Here is a 23,536-nt window from a genome sequence, read left to right on the forward strand (position 1 = left end):
CCCAGAATGGTGCTGAAACTCATAAACCTGAGATGGAATAAGACCAAGTTTCAAGTAAGAACCACATAAACTGACATAGCATGAGACCAAATTGAATTTAAGAACCTTATAAATTTAGGTGGAATAGGACTAAACTTCCACATCCACTACTTTATGTTTCCTCTGAGGTGACAGACAAGGGCAATGGGTTCAGGGAAGTGAGAGGAGGGATTTAGAATTGGAAAGTAGTTTCTAAGTTTATGTGTTTTTGCTTTCCGCTGTTATACTAATGCTCGTCAATTAATCCTTTTTATTTTCCTTCCAGACAATAGACGATTTTGAATATCTCAAAGTTTTAGGCAAAGGAACATTTGGTAAAGTTGTTTTAGTCAAAGAGAAAGCGACGGGCCATTTCTTCGCCATCAAAATTCTTAAGAAGGAAGTCATAGTAGCAAAGGTAAGTCATTATCTCATGAAAATATTGATTTCCTGGGGTGTAACCTCTTTTTCGCTGTGACAAGCCTTCAGTCTATTCATAGTCGCACATTTATTGGATACCCATTTCAAAGGAAGAGATCTAACTTTTGTTACAAACATTTACCTGCCCATAATTAGCAAGTTAAGTTTAATCTCTGTTTCAGTTTTGCTAGTTAATATATAATTTGTTTAGTCTAGTAGAGAATGTAATATGTCCCACAAATGTCATGAGATGCTTCGAATAGTCACCTGCTAACCTTCAACAAAGATAAGGCCAAATCTCTTTTTTCCTTGGTATGATAATGGTACACGTTTGCGAGAAACTTCTCCTTCAGGTATTTAATCGTTCCTTTAATGGTGTAGCCCCGCACCATAAGGTGTAGTCTGGCACCACAAGTGTGTACTGCATTCCCCTGTTACCTGACATGGTGTAGCCTGGCACCATAAGGTGTAGTCTGGCACCACCAGGGTGTACTACATTCCCCTGTTACCTGACTTGGTGTAGCCTGGCACCATAAGGTGTAGTCTGGCACCACAAGTGTGTACTGCTTTCCCCTGTTACCTGACTTGGTGTAGCCTGGCACCATAAGGTGTCGTCTGGCACCACCAGTGTGTAATGCATTCCCCTGGTACCTGACTTGACTCTACTGTTGCATTTTCCTGTTCTGTTGACTTAGCAGAAGGTCAATGAGGGGGGGGGGGGGCGCGGAGGTGTGGGTGGGAGCAGTGCTAAAAGGTAGCAGTTATTAGACTGCTTAGATCAGAAAGTGCAATAGTAGAGGTGGGACAGGTAAGAAAGGACTGCAGTAAATACCACAAGCAGAGCAGTTTATGGGGTTTTTACAGAAATAAAAGAAAGAATAGCTTCAAGCCTACATATTAAAATTAAAAGCTGTCTTAAACATTTTGAACTCACATGCCTCTTATATCAGGGAATTTCCCAAATATAAAGAGGCCATAAAAGTAAAATTGATTAATGTGAAATAGCAACACACAAATCAAACATGAATTTTATTTGCATCCCTTCGAAGAACAAAGAATATACAGTTTGTGCAAAGAACATGAATTACCCAGTGTAAAAAACAAAACTTGTAAGGTGCTTGCTTGCACTTGTCCAAACATGCTTATGTTTGTCAAATGTTTCCCACTTGAGGATTTCTTTAATTAGTGGAGTGTTGTTGACCGGTTAATATTCTCTACAGATAAACTCAGCAAGAAACCCACAGCCTCCAGACGCAATTTTGATCAAAGCCTGTTTTTCACTTCTCTGGTCGCCAACCCACGTGTTGTCTCAGTCACGTTGTAGTAGTTTCTGTTTTTTTTGTGGTTTATATGGAAGTAAGATGGAGGAGTTTTCAGTGAGAGCATGAAGGCAAATGAATTCCTCGGAGGGAATGTGTTCCCCTTAAAAAGATCCCCAATTAGTTTCTAATCACCTTTCTTACATTAGTGTAGGACTTATCTGACTAACAAAGGTAAAGGTATAAACTTACAAGAATGAAAAAAAAAAAAAAAAAAACTTGTCTCTTTCAAACTGCAGAAAATTTATTGTTCTCTAAAGCTTCCATGGGCAAGTGTCATACTTACATACAGTCACGTTTCCGATATCATTTAAGGAACGAAGTTAATCAGTTGAAGGACGCTAAACGGAAATGTACGGTTTCATTGCATCATCTGTAATTAAAGTTGTATTATTTCGTACTTGGCAGAAAACTCTACATGCTGACCAAGACAATTAAATTTGTTTCATGGTTAAATATCCCTAGGTTGGATTCTAATTAGCAAGTTTGAATGGCTTTAGCCAAATACACATAAACAAACAAATACAAAAAAGGAACGATTGTGTACCACAAAGTTAAGGTTTTTGCTGAATTCTCTTTTCTCTTGAAGGTCAAATGCTATCAGTTTTTTCCGTGCTTGTTATGAGTTTTAGTGGACAATGGTAGCAGATGGTGGAGTTAGGGGTGATCATCTTTCCGATGGTCATGTCGATATCAAATCTGGTATTCAATTATTTTTTCTGGTCAGAGTACTGAAGGTAATTTTGTGAGGTGTATGCGAGTGCCATTTTGGACCAAAACGAACAAAGGAGAATGTCTCACTGACAGCTTTGTGGCTTGTCGTATACAATATTTACAGTCTACTACAATTCGTGTCAATTCTATAACAGTCTAGCGTCTGCTTGTGCGGGCATCTGCCTCCAAGGGGCATCTGCTGGTATGGGGCATCTGCCTGTATGTGGCATAGCTTCATGCTGTCAGTAACAGACTGTGCCCCAGTTATATGATCACTCTGCCGTTGTTTAGATTGCTGAACAATCCATTTGGATGCTTGTTGTATAAATTCTTACATAGAACAGTACACCGTTACTTGGATGTCAAAACATGAGGATAACATCAATTAAAGAAATGTCCTTTAGTAATGTCCCTCCTGTAGGGAACTTGTTAACATGACATAGTAATGTCAGTCTTCAACTCAGAGAGTTCTTCTGCCCTCTCTATACTGTCCAAATATACTAGAAGGGTCACATTGTTAACCTGCTTTATAGTCCTTGAAACTGTGCCTCTTCCAACTTTTATACCCATCGTGAATTGTTTTCTTGAAGTTGTCTGTTTTCTCTCTAGCCTCATTGAACTTCTGCATTGGTGGCAGGGCCAGGGGGGGGGGTTGGGGGAGGGGTGAGCGGTGGGGAAGGAGTTGAGGGCCAAACCGTCACGGTCATCAGCATGCTCCTACATATGCTACAATGCAATAAATATACAAAGCCAAAAAAGTTAATAAAGGGATGGGGAGAAATCAGGGTGTTGTGGGAGGGGGGGGGAGAGGAAAGAATCATAAAACAAATAGCCATTTGTGATCAAACTTCAAATAGCATTGAGCCGTCTCCCTCATAAACATGTTCCATATTTGAGGAATGTGATTAATTTAACCTTCATCGATATGTCAGAATGATGCAGGGAGTCACATCATCCTATGAAAATTCTTGTCAATAAATTACAGTCATCGTTTTGCAATTTGCATTCTAAAATTTAAATTACAATGCTCTCTGTTACTTTGATAGTGATAACGAAAGTTCCAATTCAAAAGATTTTACGTTTCCATAGCTCGTACACAAAAGAGATTCAACCGATAAACGTGTGTTTTTTTTCATCTTCCTCGCGCTTGCTCGCCTGTCGATGACATATCGTTGCTGGAGCGTTGATATTATTTCTAGGATGATACAGCAGGGTAGCCACCGATGTCACATTTAGAAAACTGAAAAAGAAGGTCGGGCTATCCTTTAATACATAGAAATTGAAATATCTATTCTACAATACCGTGAGTAAATATCTAAGTACACAGGGTGTGCTAACAGGACTGAAGATGCCTGAATAGAGGGATGCTGTACAATTTACGTGATATTAGTCAGATAATTACACCTTCCTCTCCATAATTGACAGCGCAATCTCACTAACTTCCTGTTTTTGCCAACGAAGTCTTGCATTCCAATTCTCTGTAGACATATTTCTCTAATTTCTTTACTTCTTCTTCTTCCTTTCGGCGTACAGGATGAAGTTGCTCACACTCTCACAGAAAACCGGGTGCTACAGAAAACCAGTCACCCGTTCCTTACGGTGAGCCAGCAAGTTTTTATGAACCTGCAGTTGATGGTTTGTCAGAATTCACAGGATATTACTCTTGACGTGTTTCCCATTAAAGTTAAAACCTGTTACAGAATGTGACCGTGGAGAGAACCAGATAGGTTTTGGTTTTTTTTTTTGCCTCGTCAGCTTTTTCTCGATTGCTTAAAACAAAAGTCTAGTTCACTGGAGGAGAGATACTCATATCTTGCTGAGTGGCGAGGAATAAAAACGATGTGTTTATAATAGTATGCAATAATAGGAAATGAATAAGAAAAGTCTAGATTTCCACCCCCTCTCTCTGGTGATTGAAGTTCCCACAACTGTCATGAGGGAATTATTTTGAAGAAACAGTATTGACAGAGAAACAGCATGAACAACTCCATCAAACAGCTAAGAAAACTTTCTATTTCATTTAGGAGATATCACCATTTTAATTTCGCTTCATAACAAAGATTGAAGACTTTATCAAGTCTCCATATGCGAACTTTGAGCCAAATAGCCAAAAATTGCAATTTTCAATAGTTTTTTTTTGTTTGTTATATATTACCATGTTTATTTTGTGTGATAGAATTGTGATTTTCGTTATTGCTGAATCTAAAGCTATTGAGGTTCCTAACAACATGTCATATGGGAATTGGCTTCAGTGTCAATGTTACATACATATAAATACATAATAAATATTCATACATATAAATACATATTTAAATGTTGCTTACATGCACCTTGAGAAGACCCATAAGAGGACAGAACAAAGAGAAAGGAATAGTTAATGGGTTCACCACCTTGTGGCTCTATGACATCACAGACCGACTAAATGGCAGCCTCCTGATAAGACTTTTTGAAGAGTGATATCTCCAAAATGCAACTATATTTTGCTGAGATATTTAGGGGCAGTCGATTATCACAATGATCTCTATCGGATAAGCTAAAGATCATGATTGGATGGGTGTGTTTCTTGTTAAGGTGCTAAAAGAGTTTCTCTTAAAGGTAAGAGAAATGTTACAATGTACCGGGGAGGAAGCGCTGTGATAAATTGCTGTTTGTTAACCACACAATGTGTTACCCGTGCAATGGGTTAATTCAATGTGTTACCCATGCAGTGGGTTACCCATTCAATGTGTTATCCATGCAGTTTGTTACCCATGCAACAGGTTAAAATCAAGTGTAAGCAGGCAAATACATCCCCAAATATAAAAATCTACCTGAACTTGTTTAACAACCATTTCTTGGAAGTGTTAAACTTTGCATGATTGAGCTACCTTCTAGAGGTTACACTCCTGCGCTCTAACAGGAATTGTGAATGTTTTAGACCAAATTTTTTTTAGCCTTTTCTCCTTCAGGAGTTGTTTGTGTCCTCTGTCGGGTGATGCAATTTCATAAAGCTAATGTGCTTTATGTGTGGATACGCATCTATGGATTATTTCTGTGACAATTATCAGCTTAACTTTGCTATGGTTACATGGATAGAACAGACAGTGACAATTGTAAAGATGATGGAAGTTATCTGAATTGGAGGAGGCTCAAGCAGTTACTGTAAAGCATTGGGTAAAGGTGGCCCCTTCTCCAAGATGAACGCTTTGTTTTTCCGCTAAGTCTGAAAGAGTCATTCCTATCTAAAATCATCTTCCCACAATGACATGGTCATGGAGTCCTCAATCAACAAAATCTTTAAATTTTTTCTTTTTTATTTGACCCCAAAAGACTGTCCTAGGATACATTAAGCATTTCCAAGATAACATTTATGACTGCTTACCTCTTGTAAGACGAGCTTCCTTTCACGAAACAAGTATAATATATATCTTTTGGCCTTTACATCAGTAAATGCTATTGTCATAAGCAGTAGCAGTTGTTGTTGTTAAAAATGGTTACGTCTGGAAACTTTCGAGCGATAGTTGAGACTACATATAGAACGGCAGTTATAAATGTTTCAGGTTGTTCATTATTTTATTGATTGTTATCATAGGTGTCTGTATCGGTCAGCGCTCGTAACAAATGTGAACTCATTTCTTCATATTAATGTGTATATAGAAATGTTTAGAAATAGTTTTATTAATAGTGCTGCTATTTATTTACAAAATGGTAATCTGGATAATTTATTGTAGACGGCTGCACTTGTACGTTTTGTACATATATATATATTTTGTTTTTGTTTTTGTACACTAACATTTTAAAATAATATTTTCTTATTACGTACTCACTTTTTGATGTCCTGTTTATAAATATTAATATTTATTCTGGAAAAAAATCAATGAAAAATAAAAATAAAATAAAATGAAAATATCTTTATCTTCTTTCTTTCTATTGACAGGGCTTAAAGTATTCATTCCAAACAAGGGATAGACTGTGCTTTGTATTAGAGTATGTCAATGGAGGCGAACTGTTTTTCCATTTGTCCAGAGCACGAGTGTTCTCAGAAGAGAGGACGCTGTTCTATGGTGCAGAAATCATATGTGCTTTGTACTACCTTCATCAGCAAAACGTCATATACAGAGATTTAAAGGTAGGACGACGGAACCTATTAAAGAACATTGGCGTCAATGTCTCTAATTAATTGAAATTAACCAATAAAACCCATGTTTTATTTTTTTTGATTTATTTTTTTTTTTGTCAGAGCACAAACAGTTTGACACAGATTTGAAAATACAGTAGTTGGAAAAGAACTGTGTGGATGCTTGAAAGTTAAATTCAATGAGTTTTATGGAAGAGTTTTGAAACTGTATGGTCATTACGAAAATGACTGATAAAAGCGAATTAGATCTTTGTCTGTTAACCTTGATAGCGGAAAGTGTAAGCATTTGTGAACCTTCAAGAAACAGATGTGTGCTGCACAGTAGAGAAAATTAAACAGGCTTGCCAGTTTTCCTGTGACAAAACTGGCCAAATTGGGTGCAAAAAATGCCTAATGCACATTTGCTGTTATGTATAACAATTGACCCTGTATATGGGTTCGCAATTGATTGCAATTGGTGTCCCTGAACACCAAGGAGTGAAACATGGTAAAAAATTACCAAGTTTTTAAGTTTTTTTGTTTGTTTACTGACGCATAGGTCTATATGTAACCGTGAGTCTGACTGTATGGCATTAAAATGTTTGGAATCAATGCGCTTTAAAATTTAAAATTCTTAGCTAGTTTATGTCCAAAATTTGGTAGAAGTACTATAAAAACAATGGCCAGAAAACGCCAAAACGGGGCTGTTTGGCCAGAACTTTCTTCTCCCTCATGCTAAGGAATTTGTCATCTTTGCCATTTTGAATCGCCGCACTGGCAACACTGAACGGAAAGGAAGGTTATGTCGTGTGATGATATCATAAAAATGGAAAAATAAATGTTTTCAATATCACAAACGTATAAAAATTGTATCAAATGTCATGAGCCTGTCCAGATCATCTGAATATCAAGAAGCTAATAGTGATCATGTCACGAATATGTAATAATCTTGTAAATATTAAAAACACTCAGCGCTCGTGGAAAAAGGTTGTTCTTGTTTATTGTTGTTGGTTTTTCTGTTCCTATGTTGTTCCTTCTGGGTTGCTTCCTGTTCTTTTTATTTTCATCACGTAATTCTGTTTTTAGTGCATTAAGTATTTTATACAAGAATTGTTATCGTCGAGGGAGTACGGCTCATTGTCAAGCCCAGAAGAGAAATTAAAATTAAAATTAAATTAATTCACCTCTTTCTTCACTATATGTATTTCTACAATATTTTTTAAAATTGTTTATGATGTACTGTATGTTCCTCACTTTTAATGCATCTTGCATATGGTGAAAAACAAATTTGTCAATCAATTTATTAATCAATCAGTTGAATAATGAATCATATGGAAAGCATAAAATATATAACAACCACTGCAATGTTATGCAAATGTGTGATCAAATCCATAGTGTTGCATTGAGTTATGGTGGTATAAGATGTTTTTTACCAACAGCTAAAAGGTAACACTAAGCACACAAGATAATTCCTACAAAAATTTGAAACGTAATGACAACTAATTCTCTGTTCTTTCCTGTTTTTCCATGCGCAGCTAGAAAATCTGTTATTGGACAATGATGGCCATATTAAAATAACAGATTTTGGACTTTGTAAGGAAGAAGTTAGTTATGGAGACACAACAAAGACTTTCTGTGGTACACCAGAATATTTAGCTCCAGAGGTACGTGAAATTCTCTTAAGTTAAAATGAAAGGTTGATTCTCCTTTTTCAAAGTGACCTGTCAGTTTTCTTTTTTTTTCCTTTTCTTTATTGTGTAGTTAAAAACTTTCTGTTATTCATTTAATATCTAAAATGCTATTACTGTGAGGAATTTGAGAAAACAAGTTAAACTTCAAGTTAGTTGTTGCTCCTGCAGGAATGAACTAACGTTCCCTAACACATGAACCGTGTATTAATTCGTGCCTTAACCATCTTGTATGACCTGCCTTGGCAAGTGGTTCATTAGCCTACTAACATTCCCAATACAATACCCTTGTGGGTAACAGGTGCCTTAGCTAGCTTATGTTATCTAAGTACATGACCTGTTTGTCAATGTAGTGCAGGGGCGGATCCAGGGGGGGGCCGACCCGGCCCCGGCCCCCCCTTTTTGGAAATCAGTTGCGTTTTTTTTATGTGGGAGTACTTCAAATTCCTAATAGGCATAACTTGGTGAAAGAAAAGCCTAATATATATCCAGCTGCTCTTCCCTGAAACGCGATCGTTTTTATTCCAAATTTGAAACTAAGGCAATTATCAGGCCTACGCGACATTACGTATTAATTAGATACGGCGCAGTACTATAGTGCTGACTTCTACTGTCAGGGAAAATCAATGCACAGTTAGCAAGTATATCATAATTATCTGAATGAAAGGGGGTGTAGGCGGTTTTACACTATCTAACACAACGTAGTCGCCAAGAACCTGAAGTATTTTTAAGGGAGGGCCCGAGGAACATGAACTTATAGCATGCTCCTCGTGGTGAAACATAATTGCACCTATTAGGTGAATTGAGTGTACTGTTAATAGTAGGAGAGACTAGCGTAGGTTCTTACGACCAACTAGACCGGTTTCTGCTCTCAAACTTTATAGGAGGAGCTTCATCAGTAGTAGCCTTTGAATATTTTATATTCGGCCTGGGCGTCTCGTTCTCAAAATGCATCTATTTTCTGTGCACGAGTTTTTATGGACTCATAGTACAGCTATAAGAGCATCTAAAAGAGCTTCGTGTGAACCTTGAGAGTCAGCTGATTCTTCGTTAGTATGAAACCTTGAGTTAACAAGTAAATCTTTGAGATTTTGGGCCCTTTTGTAGGCTAGAATCGGTTCTTTTGGAAACAGTTTGGATAATTCCGCGTGCAGGGGCGTAGCGAGCGGGGGGGGGGGATGTGGGGGGTGTCACACCCCCAATAATTTGGTCGCTGTCGGCAAAATTTGGGTCTGTCGGCAAAAGGAGAAAAGGTGAAGAGAGAGGAAGGGGAAGATAGAAGGAAAGCTGAATAGAGAAAAGGAGAACGGGAGCTTCTTTATCGGTTATTTCGATTTTCCAGTTCTTCATCTGATAAACTCATTCACCAATCAAATCACCCGACGCCTGCAAGTTAAAAACCTCTCGGCAAATAACTGATAATGTCACGGCCGTCAGTATAGCTACTGTAGCCAGGCTCAGCTAGACGAGTGCCAGAATCGCCGGCAACTCAGTGAAAGAAATGGAATTAAAGGCTTCCGTATAGGCCGCAGCCCATGAGTCGTGCTATCGTGTGACAACGTGTTGTTATTATCCTCTGTTCAGAATGACGTCATCGCAGATGTCATTCGTTCTCCGTAGAAAACTTAAGGACACGGCTCACGAATTGTACACAATTTTTAACGTTTCTCGCTTGTATATCCATGAATTTGTTATTTCTCATTACCGGAAAGTTTTCTGAACATTTTTATCACGAAGTTTCACTATTTCAACGATCGGTGAAAGAGAAAACACAGTTCGATAATTGGTCCCAATTAATTCTTTTTCTGCCGACTGCCATAAAAATAATATCGAAATGGAAATTCTACGGTGCCAAATTTGACTTAAAATATGCACCAGATTGCATCTAAGGACGTTTCAAAACTAAAAAATTTCCCCCTCCCCTTAGACCCCTCCCCCATTTCAGTCACCACTTCCAGATCCGTCGACAAATCAACAAAAAAAAACCTTCGCTACGCCCCTGTCCGCGTGTTGCGAGATTAAATGCCAATGTTTCAAAAGTACATTTTTCAAATGCGTGGTTTTGATATGGGGTGTATAGGTAAGCTTGAACACCATTGGTGGTTTCTTTTGTTTAGGTTTGGTAGTGAGGTATTGCCCACGGTTTTCAAATTTTATGCCTTTCGTGGCTGAGGCAATTTCCTCTTTCTTATAGTTACGAAGTAACAGTTTCTCTGTGACCGCGTTCTTTTTCTGTAAGAAATCAGTCTCATTGTTACATAGACGTGCGTATCGTAAGACTTCCCCTTTAATGAAGCCTTTAAAAGTGGCAAGTGGGTGTGCAGAGTTTCTGTCGAGGTATTGTGAGGTTTCCGTGGGTTTGGTGTAGACTTTGGTGTCTAATAACCCATTGGATTCAAAACTTGGACCTTTGAAGATTTTTCGGTGATTCGGTGTCTACCGTCCCGTAGTTTCTTGTTAAAAATAAGTTCAATTAGTTTGCGCATGGATATGGAAGATATTTTATTTATTCCATATTCGCTTTTTTCCGCCTTTTCATAGACTTCTTGACATATATCTAATGCCTCCTCTTGGGGAGTATTGGTATACATGGCGACGACATCTAGTGTAGCAAGTACTACTGCTTTTGGTAACGGGGTGGCTTCCACAACTTTCAGAATGTGATTTGTGTCTTTCACATAGGTGCTTTTTTTTTAATACAATAGGAAGCAAGAAATGGTCCACAAATTGCGATATTTTTTCGGTCGGTGATCCGTTTCCGGGCCCTCCCTTCAAAATACTTCAGGTTCTTGGCGACTACGTTGCGTTAGATAGTGTAAAACCGCCTACCCCCCCCCCTTTCATTAATAAGTATATCATAATTATCTCATTGAATATATCTTGTTTTATGTTTTTTCTTGGGGTGAATCTGGTGTCATAATTTTCGCGCAAAAGAAAAAACGAATCGACGCAATAATAGTGTATCCATTGTACATGCACTGTTGAACGTTGTTAAATATGTGTCTATCGAGAAAAAATATGTGCACAAAAAAGCGTGTCTGCAACGTTTCTGGTTTTTCTAGTTTTGGCGAAATGTTTCACCATTTTGCATCTAAGCACTCACAATTAACCAAAAATTTCAACCCCTCCCCCTAGACCCCTCCCCCAGGACGCAGATCACTAAAGTGCTACCATCGGGATGTCGGCCCCCCCTTTCTCAAAATCCTGGATCCGCCCCTGTAGTGTGTGAGCCTATTATGGTTATTTGTTACATGATCCATCTTGGCCTTAGCCAGCTTATGTTACATAACCTGTTTGTCCATGTAGTGTGTGAGCCCATTATGGTTAATTGCTACATGAGCCATCTTGGCCTTAGCCAGCATATGTTACCAAAGTACATGATCTGTTTGTCCAGGTAGTGTGTGAGCCCATTATGGTTAATTGCTACATGAGCCATCTTTGCCTTAGCCAGCATATGTTACCTAAGCACATGATCTGTTGTCCATGTAGTGTGTGAGCCCATTATGGTTATTTGCTACATGAGCCATCTTGGCCTTAGCCAGCTTATGTTACCTAATACATGACCTGTTTGTCCATGTAGTGTGTGAGCCCATTATGGTTATTTGCTACATGAGCCATCTTGGCCTTAGCCAGCTTATGTTACCTAATACATGACCTGTTTGTCCATGCAGTGTGTGAGCCCATTATGGTTATTTGGTACATGAGCCATCTTGGCCTTAGCCAGCTTATGTTACCTAATACATGACCTGTTTGTCCATGTAGTGTGTGAGCCCATTATGGTTAATTGCTACTCGAGCCATCTTGGCCTTAACCAGCTTATGTTATCTAAGTACATGACCTGTTTGTCCATGTAGTGCGTGAGCCCATTATGGTTATTTGCTACATGAGCCATCTTGGCTTTAGCCAGCATATGTCAGACACTGCGTGAGCTGTGTTAGGTTAAGTCGTGCAATTGCAAACTAGTGTTCCTTTGTACATGAGCCATGTGGTTAAATGGATGCTATAGCCAGCTTATGTTACCTAAGTACATGACTTGTTTGTCCATGTAGTGTGTGAGCCCATTATGGTTATTTGCTACATTATTTGCCATCTTGGCCTTAGCCAGCTTATGTCAGACACTGCGTGAGCTGTGTTAGGCCAAGTCGTGCGATAGCCTACTAGTGTTCCTTCGTTCATGAGCCTTGTGGGTAAATGGATGCCATAGCCAGCTAATGTTATGTAATACATGGACTGCATGGCAATTGCCACACAGTATCCACTGTTGGTACTGAATCTATACATCGCTGGACATTGTCATTACATCCCTGACGAATCTTTTCTTCATTCTCGTAGGTCCTTGAAGATAATGACTATGGTAAGGCAGTAGACTGGTGGGGTCTGGGCGTGGTGATGTACGAGATGATATGTGGTCGACTGCCATTTTATAACCGGGATCACGAGGTGCTCTTTGAACTCATACTTACAGAACCGATAAGGTTTCCTCATAGGTTATCAGAAGCTGCAAGGTCTCTGCTCTCTGGCCTGCTGGAGAAAGATCCAAGGAAAAGGTAACATTTCTTGATGGCCCGTTGTGTATATGAAACAATATATACTGTACACAAGTCATCCAGAGTTGATGCAGGCTGTTTTCTTACATTGTTGAGGTGAGGGGGGAGGGGGGGGGGGGGAAAATAAAAAATAAAATAAAAATAAATAAATACACACAGTCATTCAGCAGTGATGTGTTCTTCTCCGTTTTACATTGTTTGGGTGTAGAAGTAGAAAAAAAAAAATAGGATCGCAATATGCACATAGTTGTGGGTCCGCCCATACATTGCTTTAACAAACTGCTATGTAAATTAGTCATGCAGTAGTTATGTGTTTGATGTAATTGCACTAGTTACTACGACCATCATTATATATGAAACAGACTTTCAGACTTCAAAATAGGGAAATATAGAAATTAATAAGAATTTACCAATAAATTTGATGAGTGAGAAAGCTGAGCTTTGTGTGGAGTTGAGCCAAGGTAAGGATGTATTGACTGTTATTGTCTTATAATACATGTATCTTATCCTCCCTTCCCTTCTAGACCAGGCTATGAATGAGCTAGGTATCACCTGGAAGGAGGATTTATCTCATCTGATTTTCTAGACCAGAATTTCATAAGGAATAAGAATATCTCTGGTAAAAAGACCAAATCCTGAACGCATCCCCCGAAATGGGGGGTTCTTTCTGGGGGGCGGGTCCATTTTTTCAGGATAAAATAACAGAGGTTACATAAATACACAAATAGGATAAACTATGGTTTTGGGCTTTTTACCCAAGATATTCTTATTCCTTATGAAATTCTGGTCTAGGAAAACTACATGGATAAATCCTCCTTCCAGGTGATACCTAGCTCATTCATAGCCTGGTCTATTCCTTCTTCCATTCTAAGCCTTCCAGATGCTTACACCACAGATGAAGGGAAAATTGTTACCTTTGTACATTTTAATTGTTGTCACCTTTTCCCTCGCATATTTTTTAGTTTTAGAAGGTTACATAAGGAGATTGTTAGAAGATAATTGTCAAATGGCTGCTCAAAACTAACTTATTTTAATTTTTTTAATCGTTTTTGTTTAAGTATTAAACTTTGTGCTCTACTTTGTTTTCTCGTCTACAGGCTCGGAAGTTCTCAAGAAGATGCCAAGGAAATCATGGAACATGACTTTTTTAAGCCAATTAATTGGGAAGATTTATATGACAAAAAGGTGTGTACTTGTCTGCTGCTTACATGTCATAGGAATTCTTTTCCATGAAATCATTGGGAATTGTGGAACGGGGAAGGGGGGGGTGGTTGATGGGTTGATTTGGTGTGGATTAGGGGATGGATTCGGTTTTGAGCCCTTGCTTATTTAAAAAATTTTTACTTTTTCGCAAAAGAGAATTCTTCATTCTTCAGTCACCTCAGTTAGTATAAATTGATCTTCTTTGATTTGTTAAAAGTCTGAATCTGTAGCTGGGTGAAGCGATATTTAGCTCCTCAGAGAGAAGTTGGAAAATCTGCTTTGATTTGCATTTAAGACAGTTCGGTGGTGCTTTTCTTTTCAAGTGTAATTTCAATAAGTAGGCGGTTTCTTGTAACTACTGTAATAATTTTATAAAGAGAAGTGTGTGGGGCTTGGGCTGATTATAACTCTTACAGCCCAGACTCTAATTATGGTCTGGAAATTATTTCAAACAATAGTCATATTTTATTCATAACAAAGTTTTTTTCAATCTTAATCTCTGGAGTAATGGAATTATCTATCTCAACAACTTTATTAGTAATGTTGGTTCGACAATCCGGTGTAATACATTTCAAGTGAATTTGCATATTTACAATTTTCCATTTACTCACTATGTTGGCATTATTCATGCCATTCCTTAGTACTTCAAGTCAAAGCTTGGATGAACCTCAATATTGGCATGTTGATTCATGTTAGTGAGTGCAAGACCCATATTGTGTTTCTTAGAAGTCAAAGGTTATTTGAGGTTACCAGAGGTCTCAGTCTCAACATGGTAACTCTTAAAAAGTAAAACTTGGATGAAATTCGTACATTAGTGTGTAGATTCACCGTAGTGAGTACCAGAACTCTGTAGTTAGCTGTGTAGGTCAAAGGTCATTGCAGTGTTACATTAAATGTTCTCATATTTGCAAGGAATAACTATTAGTCTGTTGACTTTCTGGTGACCATAAGGTACTTGGACTTCTAAGGTCCTATGTAGAAGAAAACTCAAAGCATTTGTTGAAAGCTTGGGCTTTTCCCTGAGTAATTTGCTCCGATAAAACACATACATTAGTTCCCTGATCTTCTCTATTCTGTCTAGGTTGAGCCACCGTATAAGCCACAAGTGACAGATGCCCTAGACACAAGATACTTTGATTCAGAATTCCTGGCTGAGCCTGTCAAATTCACACCCCCTGATGAAAGTAAGTATTTGTAATTTTCCTGTCAGTTTTCCATGGGTCAATTACCTTATTATATATTTCTTTATTAAGGGCAGAATTTCTCTTAAAAACAAAAGAAAACCTTCCGCAGCACTTTCTTAGTTGTATGGAATAAAATTATGTATGACTCCTTGTCGGGTGGCATGCATGGTATTGTGGTTCCTGACTGGCACTCTTTCAAGTCCAATGCAATGACATAGCCGTATTAAAACTTTCTTTAACAAGCTTGGAAAACTCTCTTCAAACATCCCGATGAGAAGCAAGTTCAAAAGATCGGAGCAATTCCAACTTGCTGTGTGAAAGTTCCATCTTCCCTTTAAGTGTGGGATTTGGATGTTGGAAACTACCTTATTTCCGGAAAAAAATGTTTCGGTACTCGAGAAAATAAAACTCAGTCTGTGGCCTGAAATTTTCCAAACTTGATTGGATTTGCCGGTAAAGAATTAAAATATGAAATGTTTAAATTATAAAATCAGGTTTCCAGGAAAATATCTAATATTTTATAAGACCATCTCTTTCTCCTTTTGATGATTGACTTGAACAGTACAAAGAAATTCATAAATTTTTCCAGCACATTTGACATGAAAAAGGTTACAGACTTGCTAAGTTTATCAATTATCCCTGCCCCCCACCCCCCTCTAACCCTCAAAAAGAAGAAGGAGAAAACTGTTGCTTGCAGAGCATCTCTGCCATAATGCAATTCCTTTGAAGGACAATGCAGTCACTGGTTTTGCTAAATATTAAAAGTTTTACAAAGAAGTTTGTTAACCATCAAACCCTCTTATTGCAGTTTAAGTTACTCTGGATCTGGATCTCAGGCATGAGCTTTTTCCACGATTTCTTTTCTACCTCGGGGACAAAAACTATTATCCTAACACACTGCAGCATACGAAAACTGGAGCCTATACTGCAATTTTTGCAAAGTTCCATGATTTTTTTCTTACCCCAGGCTCATCCCTGTTACGGTAACCAACGTTTGCTCATCATTTGTAAATAGTTGACCTTTCCCCTGCCTGTAATCCTTTTTCGCTGATCTTTAATTCACCTACCCATGTTTTTCATCCTCTCACAGATAATATCGACTTACATTTGGATGACGACTTGCCAGAGTTCTCAAAGTTTTCCTACACAGACGATTTAAACAGCTTTAAGAAGTGATGAGAAAGGACTACCAACTCACATTTGTATATTTGAATGCCACACCTCACTGTCGTCATGTATCCTCATGAATATGTATAACGTGTCTTTCGGATCTCAACGTCTCTACGAGTGTGAAAGAGATTCAGCCACGGGCTTCTTATGTCCGAAAGTTGGACATCTAAGTTGCGACAAGAAAAAAGGAAAAAAACAAAAAAAAACAGAACATGAACTGCAATGTTTCGTTTTTGGGATTTGGTTCTGCGAGATTGACAGAATTGAACCCGCGATTCAGAAAGTGGGTCGTAAACGAGACTTTCGCGAAGGAAGATATGTATAATTGAATGTGACAGCTTGAAGAGATTGGAACCAAAACTCATGCTAGCTTGACGTGAAGAAGAAAACGTGGACCTCCCTGTTCATTTTGTTCTTCGTCAATAGGAATCCCTCAAATCCTCAAACTACTTTCCTTTTTTTTCTCTGTTCAAGATGTCCAAGACGTTAAGGAACCATTGATTGCAAGATCCTTTTGACTACCGAGACGGTATGCCTTTGAAAGCATTCTCATGATGAAAAACCAGACTTTAAGCTATTTGTGGAAAACTATTTTTTCTTTTTTTTTTCTTTCTATGTTGTTCCTAAACCTAAAGAAGATGATATAATTGTTTGGGTAAAAAAAAGAAATATCTGTGATCCATGTGCTAAATGGAATCTTAACTCATGATCATAAACATGCCATTTTTTTTTTTTTTTTTTGGGGGGGGGTGGTGGGGTCCGCACAAGAAGCATTTAACTGGGACCCTATTCAAAGGTGGTGGATATATGATACTTGTGACTATGTAGGCTAGGTTGACTAGATATGGAGTATGATATATTCCAGGCATAGCCAGGGAATAATTTATTCAGTGCTGCATAGCTAAATGCTATACAAACGTAATCCAATTGCTCAGCAAATGCAAAAAAATTAAATAGCACTTTTTTTGTACACAAAACCATAGTGTTTTGCCAGTCTTTGATAATGAACAAAAATGAAAAGATATGAAAAATTGCTATTCAAAGTGTAAAGCACTAAATTATTATTCCTCAATGGCTCAGGTATGGAAAGTTTGGGATTGTGTGTGTCAGATTCTCAGATTACATTGTGTGGTTATAGACCCTCCCCCATACCCCCAACACCCCATCCCCACTACCAAGGTTTGTAAATGTTGCGTTGCTACCAAGCAATATGTGCATTTCTATAGCTAATTTGCTAAACGTACACAAATGTAGTTCAAAAGATTATTTCAGTTTGGCTCAAATGAAAAAGAACACTACAATTGCTGATGATAAAGGTAGCTGAATGATTTCAGTTGATGCTGATAACTTCATCTCCCAGACATTGCTGCATTAATCATATTGGGTGTTACATGCATCTTTACTTCATCATAATGTTAATGCAAAATCCTGGTTGACAAATTTGGATATTTTCTCCTAAATTTTAAGCAGTACAATAAAGAAAACTCCTGGCTAAAAGGGGGCCATTGAAGAAATTTAAGTGAAGTCAGTAGCTTTGTGAATTTTAAATTAATATGTGAGGAACAAAAGATTGCTTGATTACTGTTACATCTTTCAAACAGATCATACACCTTCCCTTTCCCATCTCCTGCCCCCCTCCCCCCCCCCTTTAACTTGATGGAGAGTCATTTCAAAGGAGCACATTTAACTTTAATGTAGTGTCCAACCAAACCAAACTTTTCGTTTCTTTTCTCTCTTGACTGAACGTTAGTCATGTTTAGTTTCATAGAGAGTTCAGAAATGGAATGTAGTAATTCTTTTCATGAACTCAGCAATGAAATTTTACTGGTATGGTGTCAAAGGTCATATGGATATACATATTCAAACTAATATTTTGAAACCATAAAAAAAAAAACAATGATAAGGAAAAAAAAAGACCTACTTAAAATGTGTCCAGGAATCTGTGTCACTAAAACTGCATTAAACGTGACTTTAAGATGATTTCTCACCATATCCAGTAGAGGGGAGAGTTTGTGTTGCTCATAACAATGCAGATAAATGTGAAGTGTCATGCTAATCACAACTATGATGTCATAGGTTTTGAACCAATCAGGATCAAGGATAATGGGTCTGGCATTATAACAGTCGTAATATGGGAAAAATTAACTTAATTCAGAAATCTACTAATGATCAAGTCACACACATGAGAAGGATGTCGATTATGCTGGATGCTGCTCACATCTTTCCATTGACGTGATAATTTGACTCAATTGAAGTGATTACCTTTCTTTTTCTAGTGTAATGAGCTTATCTGGGCTTTTGGGGTTGCTGGAAGAAGGGGGGCATGGAGAGGGAGGGGTAAAAAAATGATAAAAAGTAATAGTGTATGTTAGAGTATGTCGTTTGGGCCTCGTGTTTGATATCTTATGAAAGGATTTTCTTTTATTTTGAAATGTCATGTCTGTCTTATTTATGTGTCAAGTTAAGAAAAAGGTTAAATAGCCGCAGAGGTGATTTTCAGTGTTGTTTACGACGTCACAGACTGCAAGAAATGGAACGATTTGTTTTTGACTTATTTGTGAATTTTTTTGTACAAAGTAATAAAAAAGGAAGAAATATTTTGAGGTACACATAATAGTGTGTTTATGAAACAGTCTTCATCACTCATGTGTAACTTGTCCTGCAGTATTAGGTGATACCACCATCCTATGAAATCATCAGATATTGGGAATGGTGTGACATGTGTGTGTCATAATGCAGGTGTCCGAAAAGAATTAAGATCGCAATATCACTGGATATAGGTACCGGTGTCGTGCGCGACATAATACGGGGATATTAGATAGTATTACCATCACAATATCTTCGGATACAGATAATGGTGCCCTGGGTGATGTAATCCAGATATCTGAAGATATTTACAGTCGTAATAACTTTGGATGTATGTACTGATGTCATGTGCGACATAACATGGATATCTGAAAATATTATGATGACAATACCTTGGGATGTTAGGTAATAGTTGTTTGTGACATGCATCACAAATATGTGACATTACAATGGCTTAGATGTCACAACAATAGCAGAAAGGATGGAGTTTGTCTGTATTGAATATTTAAACTGATTCACAAAACTGTTACAGTATCGTCACTGTATTTTGCGAACATTTCACCGGCTGATGGGACACATTGTCTCCTTATTTCTAGTAAGGATGAGAATTAATATCTATCGTGACTGTTACTAATTTTTTTTTTTTACAGATTTCACATTTTAAACTAGAGCAATGATTTAGATATATCACACATAGATATCAAACAAGAAAAGGAAGAAAAAAAACACATAGGTGTTCTAGAAAAAGGGTCATCATCCAAAACTGTTTTTAAAAAGTTTTTAAGTAAGCCGAAAATTTCCAAAATTTCATCACTTGTGGAAAGTTTTTGGTACCATTGATATTCTTAATAGGGTCAGCAAAAGCCCCCAACTCCCTCCCCCCCTTCCTCCTTCAACCCTAGTTATGTGTCTGTTTCCAAATGCACTACCCTTTCATGTCACTAGACCAAAAAAAATCAAAGCAAAAATAAGGAATCTGTAATTGAATGAGGTTCGCCCTACAATAAAATTAGGAATACAGCCTTGAAAGTAATAAACTTTCTTCATATTATTAAGAAAAAAATGCACAAAACTTAAGAATGATTAGGGAACTAGAGGATATTTATCCAATTGCATTTGCCTATTTCGTCCTACTGTCGTAAGTTAAGTAAAACATTTTTTTTTATAATGGTCACTCCAAAATGGGGTTGGAGGAGGGGGGGAAGGAAACATATGTTTATAACTGACTGATTGTGGCAAAAGGGGTTTTGTCGGGGTATGTAATTTTTTTTTTTTTTTTTTTTTTTTTTACTTTGTAAAATTTGAATACTGGACACTGGTCCTTTATACCAAAGAAGACAAAAAGACTAATTTCGAAAAAGCTCTCTCCAAAATAATCTATGATGTACAACTGAATGAATAAAGAAAGTTGAATTATGGAATCAGCTTGAAAGTTACTAGTAAAAGAGATAATTAGTCCAAGGAAGGCCTATGAAGGTGATGAGATAGGCATTACAATATTACATCTTCAGATTTGGGCAGTTTCTGACCTTGTTCTGGTGAATCTGGTTTGGGAATTAAAATAATTTCCACTCAATCGACCTTGAGTGAACAAACAATAGTCAAGCTCTGAATACGATATTTTTAATATTATGGTGCTTTTTTGATATATTAATATTAATGCTATCTATTGTTCATGTGTTTTTGGTTGTTTGTTTAAGACAAAAAAAAATGACAAAAAAATAACAATAATAATAATAATAAGAAATAATAATAACAATTAGCTGCAATGTAATATATTTTACCTGTGTAATGTAAAGAATCATAAACGCTGAGGAAAGGTTGTCACACTGTAAAAAAAAAAAAAAAATTTAATTTTTTTTTTTGTAGCGTGATGTCATGGCTTGTACCTACAAAAGGATAACAAATGCAAAAAATACAATGGGTATAATTTGTTAGATGTGCAAAGATTTTCATATGGAAGTAACAAAAAAATGTACATTGTGTGAAGAAGAGTCAGGTATGAAAGTTTTTGGCAGAATCTTCCCAAAAGAAACTACTGGTGTTGTTATACTTGATACTTTATCCTTTCAGGTTTGTTTAAGAGCCAGAAAGAGAAATAGAGAGAGGTGGAGAGAGAGAAAGTGAATCCATGGCCAAAGAGATTCTGTGGTGATTCCATTGGACAGCTCCTTTTGTTGTATGACACATTTCTGGTTCACAGTGTAATAAACTCCTGTATGTATAAGATTGAGTACCTTTACCTGTGTTTGGCTAAAAACTTTTAAATTGATGATCATTTAAGAATATTTGAAATAACTGTTGGCTCAAAATGTGATGAAATATTCAATAATTGCAGTGTGTAAAGGATTTTGTTAAAACTAAACAGAAGATGGAAAAAAGAAGAAAAAAAAGTATAAAAAGTATAAAAAAGTTGAAATATATAGAAATGCTTGATTTATTGCACAGTGATAAACCCAGTGTTTTTGTATTGGGAAGATTATGTAACACCAAACATTTTAAGAACTTTCTTAGACTACAATAATCAAAACACCAGATTTTCAAAATTTTCTTTGCTTTTTGCTGACAAAAAAAACCCAACCCCAAAAGAATCAGTTTGATGCATCCAGTAGAAATTATAAAATTCAGTTATGTTAAATATGATAATTAAAACTTACACCATCTCCCTTTAATATTGGCAACTTTCCATAGGATCCACCCTTGACAGTATTGTTCTTATTTTGTTTTTGACCCGTTTGGCATTCCTTGGAATTTTCCTGCGATGGAAATCTTGTTTACTAGAAATAAGTTGTGAAGGTTGTTTTTTTGATTCCTGACGAATGAGGGTGGGAAGGGGGGGGGGGATCAGGGGGCTATAGCCTCAGGGGTCTGGAGGGGGTATGGGAGGATATGGAGGGGGTCTGGGGTGTGAAAGGGGTCCAACCTGGCTTTGAGTGTCTCGAGTTGTGGGGTAGGGTTTAGTCTTCCCACTCAACTCAATTTATTAGTCAGTCTTGTTGTTTCCTTCAACATCAACTTGTTCATCTTGACTTTTGCAAAGTTTTTTTTTTTTTTTTTTCAAAAGAGGTGAGGAGACAGTGACAACTGCTAGATAAAGTTAAGTTTTGGAAAGTAGTTTATGTTGGCTATTGAAGATATTTAATTTAGGCCAGAAACAACTCTAACAAGTTTTTTTCGGCGTTGTTTTGTTTACTTGTCGTAACCTGTGTTTATAATAGATTTCTGATTTAAGACAACAAAATGTTCTTGTCTCTTTTGTTTTTGGTAAATTTTTTTTGGGCATAATTTTCACATGGCTTTGGATATTTGTTTTACAATCTGAAGAAAAAGAAACATTGGGCATTTTCTGAACACTGATAATTGTGATTAAAGTAGGCCTACATCTTATATTGTATGGAAACATATTTGCAATCTTTAACAATCTATTTTGTTCAATCATACAGTGGTTATTGGTATCCAAGTAACTGATTGTGGTCTGGTGTAATGTCCATACCAAAAAAATACAATATACCAGAACAAAATTAAGAAATATAAAATATTAGATACATACAAATCACCACACAAATACAAGATGCAACACAAATTATAGTCAAATACAAAATATCAGATTAAAAAAAAAATACAAATCATCGGACAGATACATATTATATGGTGTGTTCAAATTAACACACATAGCAAGTAGTAGACATACAAAGTACCCGACAAATAATACATGCCAAACAAATACAAAATACCAGTCAAATACAAAATATCAAATATGAATGCAAAGTATCAGAGATACAAAATATCAGAGACACAAAATATTAGAGATACAAAATACCAGACAAATACAAATATCAGAGATGCAAAATATCAGAGATACAAAATATCAGAAATACAAAATATCAGAGATACAAAATACCAAACAAATAAAAAATCCCAGATAATTTATAAAATTGAAATGTTTGTAGGTACCAAAACAGAAGTGAAATAGTTGTTAAAGTCTGTTACAAATAAAAATCCTCAGCCCAGGCTTACAACTCTTTCACAAGAGATAAAGACCAAGCCTAGCCTTATTTACATATTTACTTCAGGAGAGAGGTGGATATTGTCAACAGCGTTTAGGCCAGTTACCAGCGGACTGCATGATTTTGACCAAGATCAAATTTACGCCAATTAGTGTTTGTGGCTTGGAAAGATGTACTTGTCTTGTATTAAAGCAGATTCCTGAGGTAATTTTGATGGAAATTTCAATCCTATTTCGATACTTGAACCTCAAAACTCTAGGTCATTAGCTTGAATAGTCATGTGTCATACAAAAAGAAGAAGAAGAACAGCATATAAGAAGAAAAATTGTTGAAATTTCCAGGTTTCTCTTTTGCATGTAGATAAATACTTAACACGAGGAAGTTTCTGGGCTAGGAAATGTTGAGGATGGAATCAAAGATTCATGGACTACTCTTGTTAACTTTCATTTGGTTAAAACTACTAGTTTTTAGTAATACTTTGTAGTTTTTGATATACTTGCCACTGAAGACTGTTTCTGAAAGGAAGTGTTCTGTTGTTTTATAAACTATAATAGGTGGATTAACCAACTACTCGGCTCTCACTC

At 36.9% G+C, this 23,536-nt stretch overlaps 1 protein-coding gene across 1 annotated transcript in view; it reads left to right on the forward strand.

Annotated features, from left to right (window-relative positions):
- LOC139971871 (RAC-gamma serine/threonine-protein kinase-like) overlaps nucleotides 1-22,000 on the forward strand; it is a 61,522-nt gene extending 39,522 nt beyond the window's left edge. Inside the window, exons 6-13 of the mRNA XM_071978659.1 lie at nucleotides 305-436; nucleotides 4,005-4,070; nucleotides 6,388-6,579; nucleotides 8,103-8,231; nucleotides 12,588-12,802; nucleotides 13,900-13,987; nucleotides 15,087-15,189; nucleotides 16,280-22,000. Coding sequence (XP_071834760.1) covers nucleotides 305-436; nucleotides 4,005-4,070; nucleotides 6,388-6,579; nucleotides 8,103-8,231; nucleotides 12,588-12,802; nucleotides 13,900-13,987; nucleotides 15,087-15,189; nucleotides 16,280-16,365 — 1,011 coding nt within the window. The 3' untranslated portion in view covers nucleotides 16,366-22,000. The remainder of the gene's footprint in view (nucleotides 1-304; nucleotides 437-4,004; nucleotides 4,071-6,387; nucleotides 6,580-8,102; nucleotides 8,232-12,587; nucleotides 12,803-13,899; nucleotides 13,988-15,086; nucleotides 15,190-16,279) is intronic.
- The last annotated feature ends 1,536 nt before the right edge of the window (nucleotides 22,001-23,536 follow it).

Source organism: Apostichopus japonicus, chromosome 8 (assembly GCF_037975245.1).
Source record: "Apostichopus japonicus isolate 1M-3 chromosome 8, ASM3797524v1, whole genome shotgun sequence".
In the NCBI taxonomy this organism is placed as follows: domain Eukaryota; kingdom Metazoa; phylum Echinodermata; class Holothuroidea; order Aspidochirotida; family Stichopodidae; genus Apostichopus; species Apostichopus japonicus.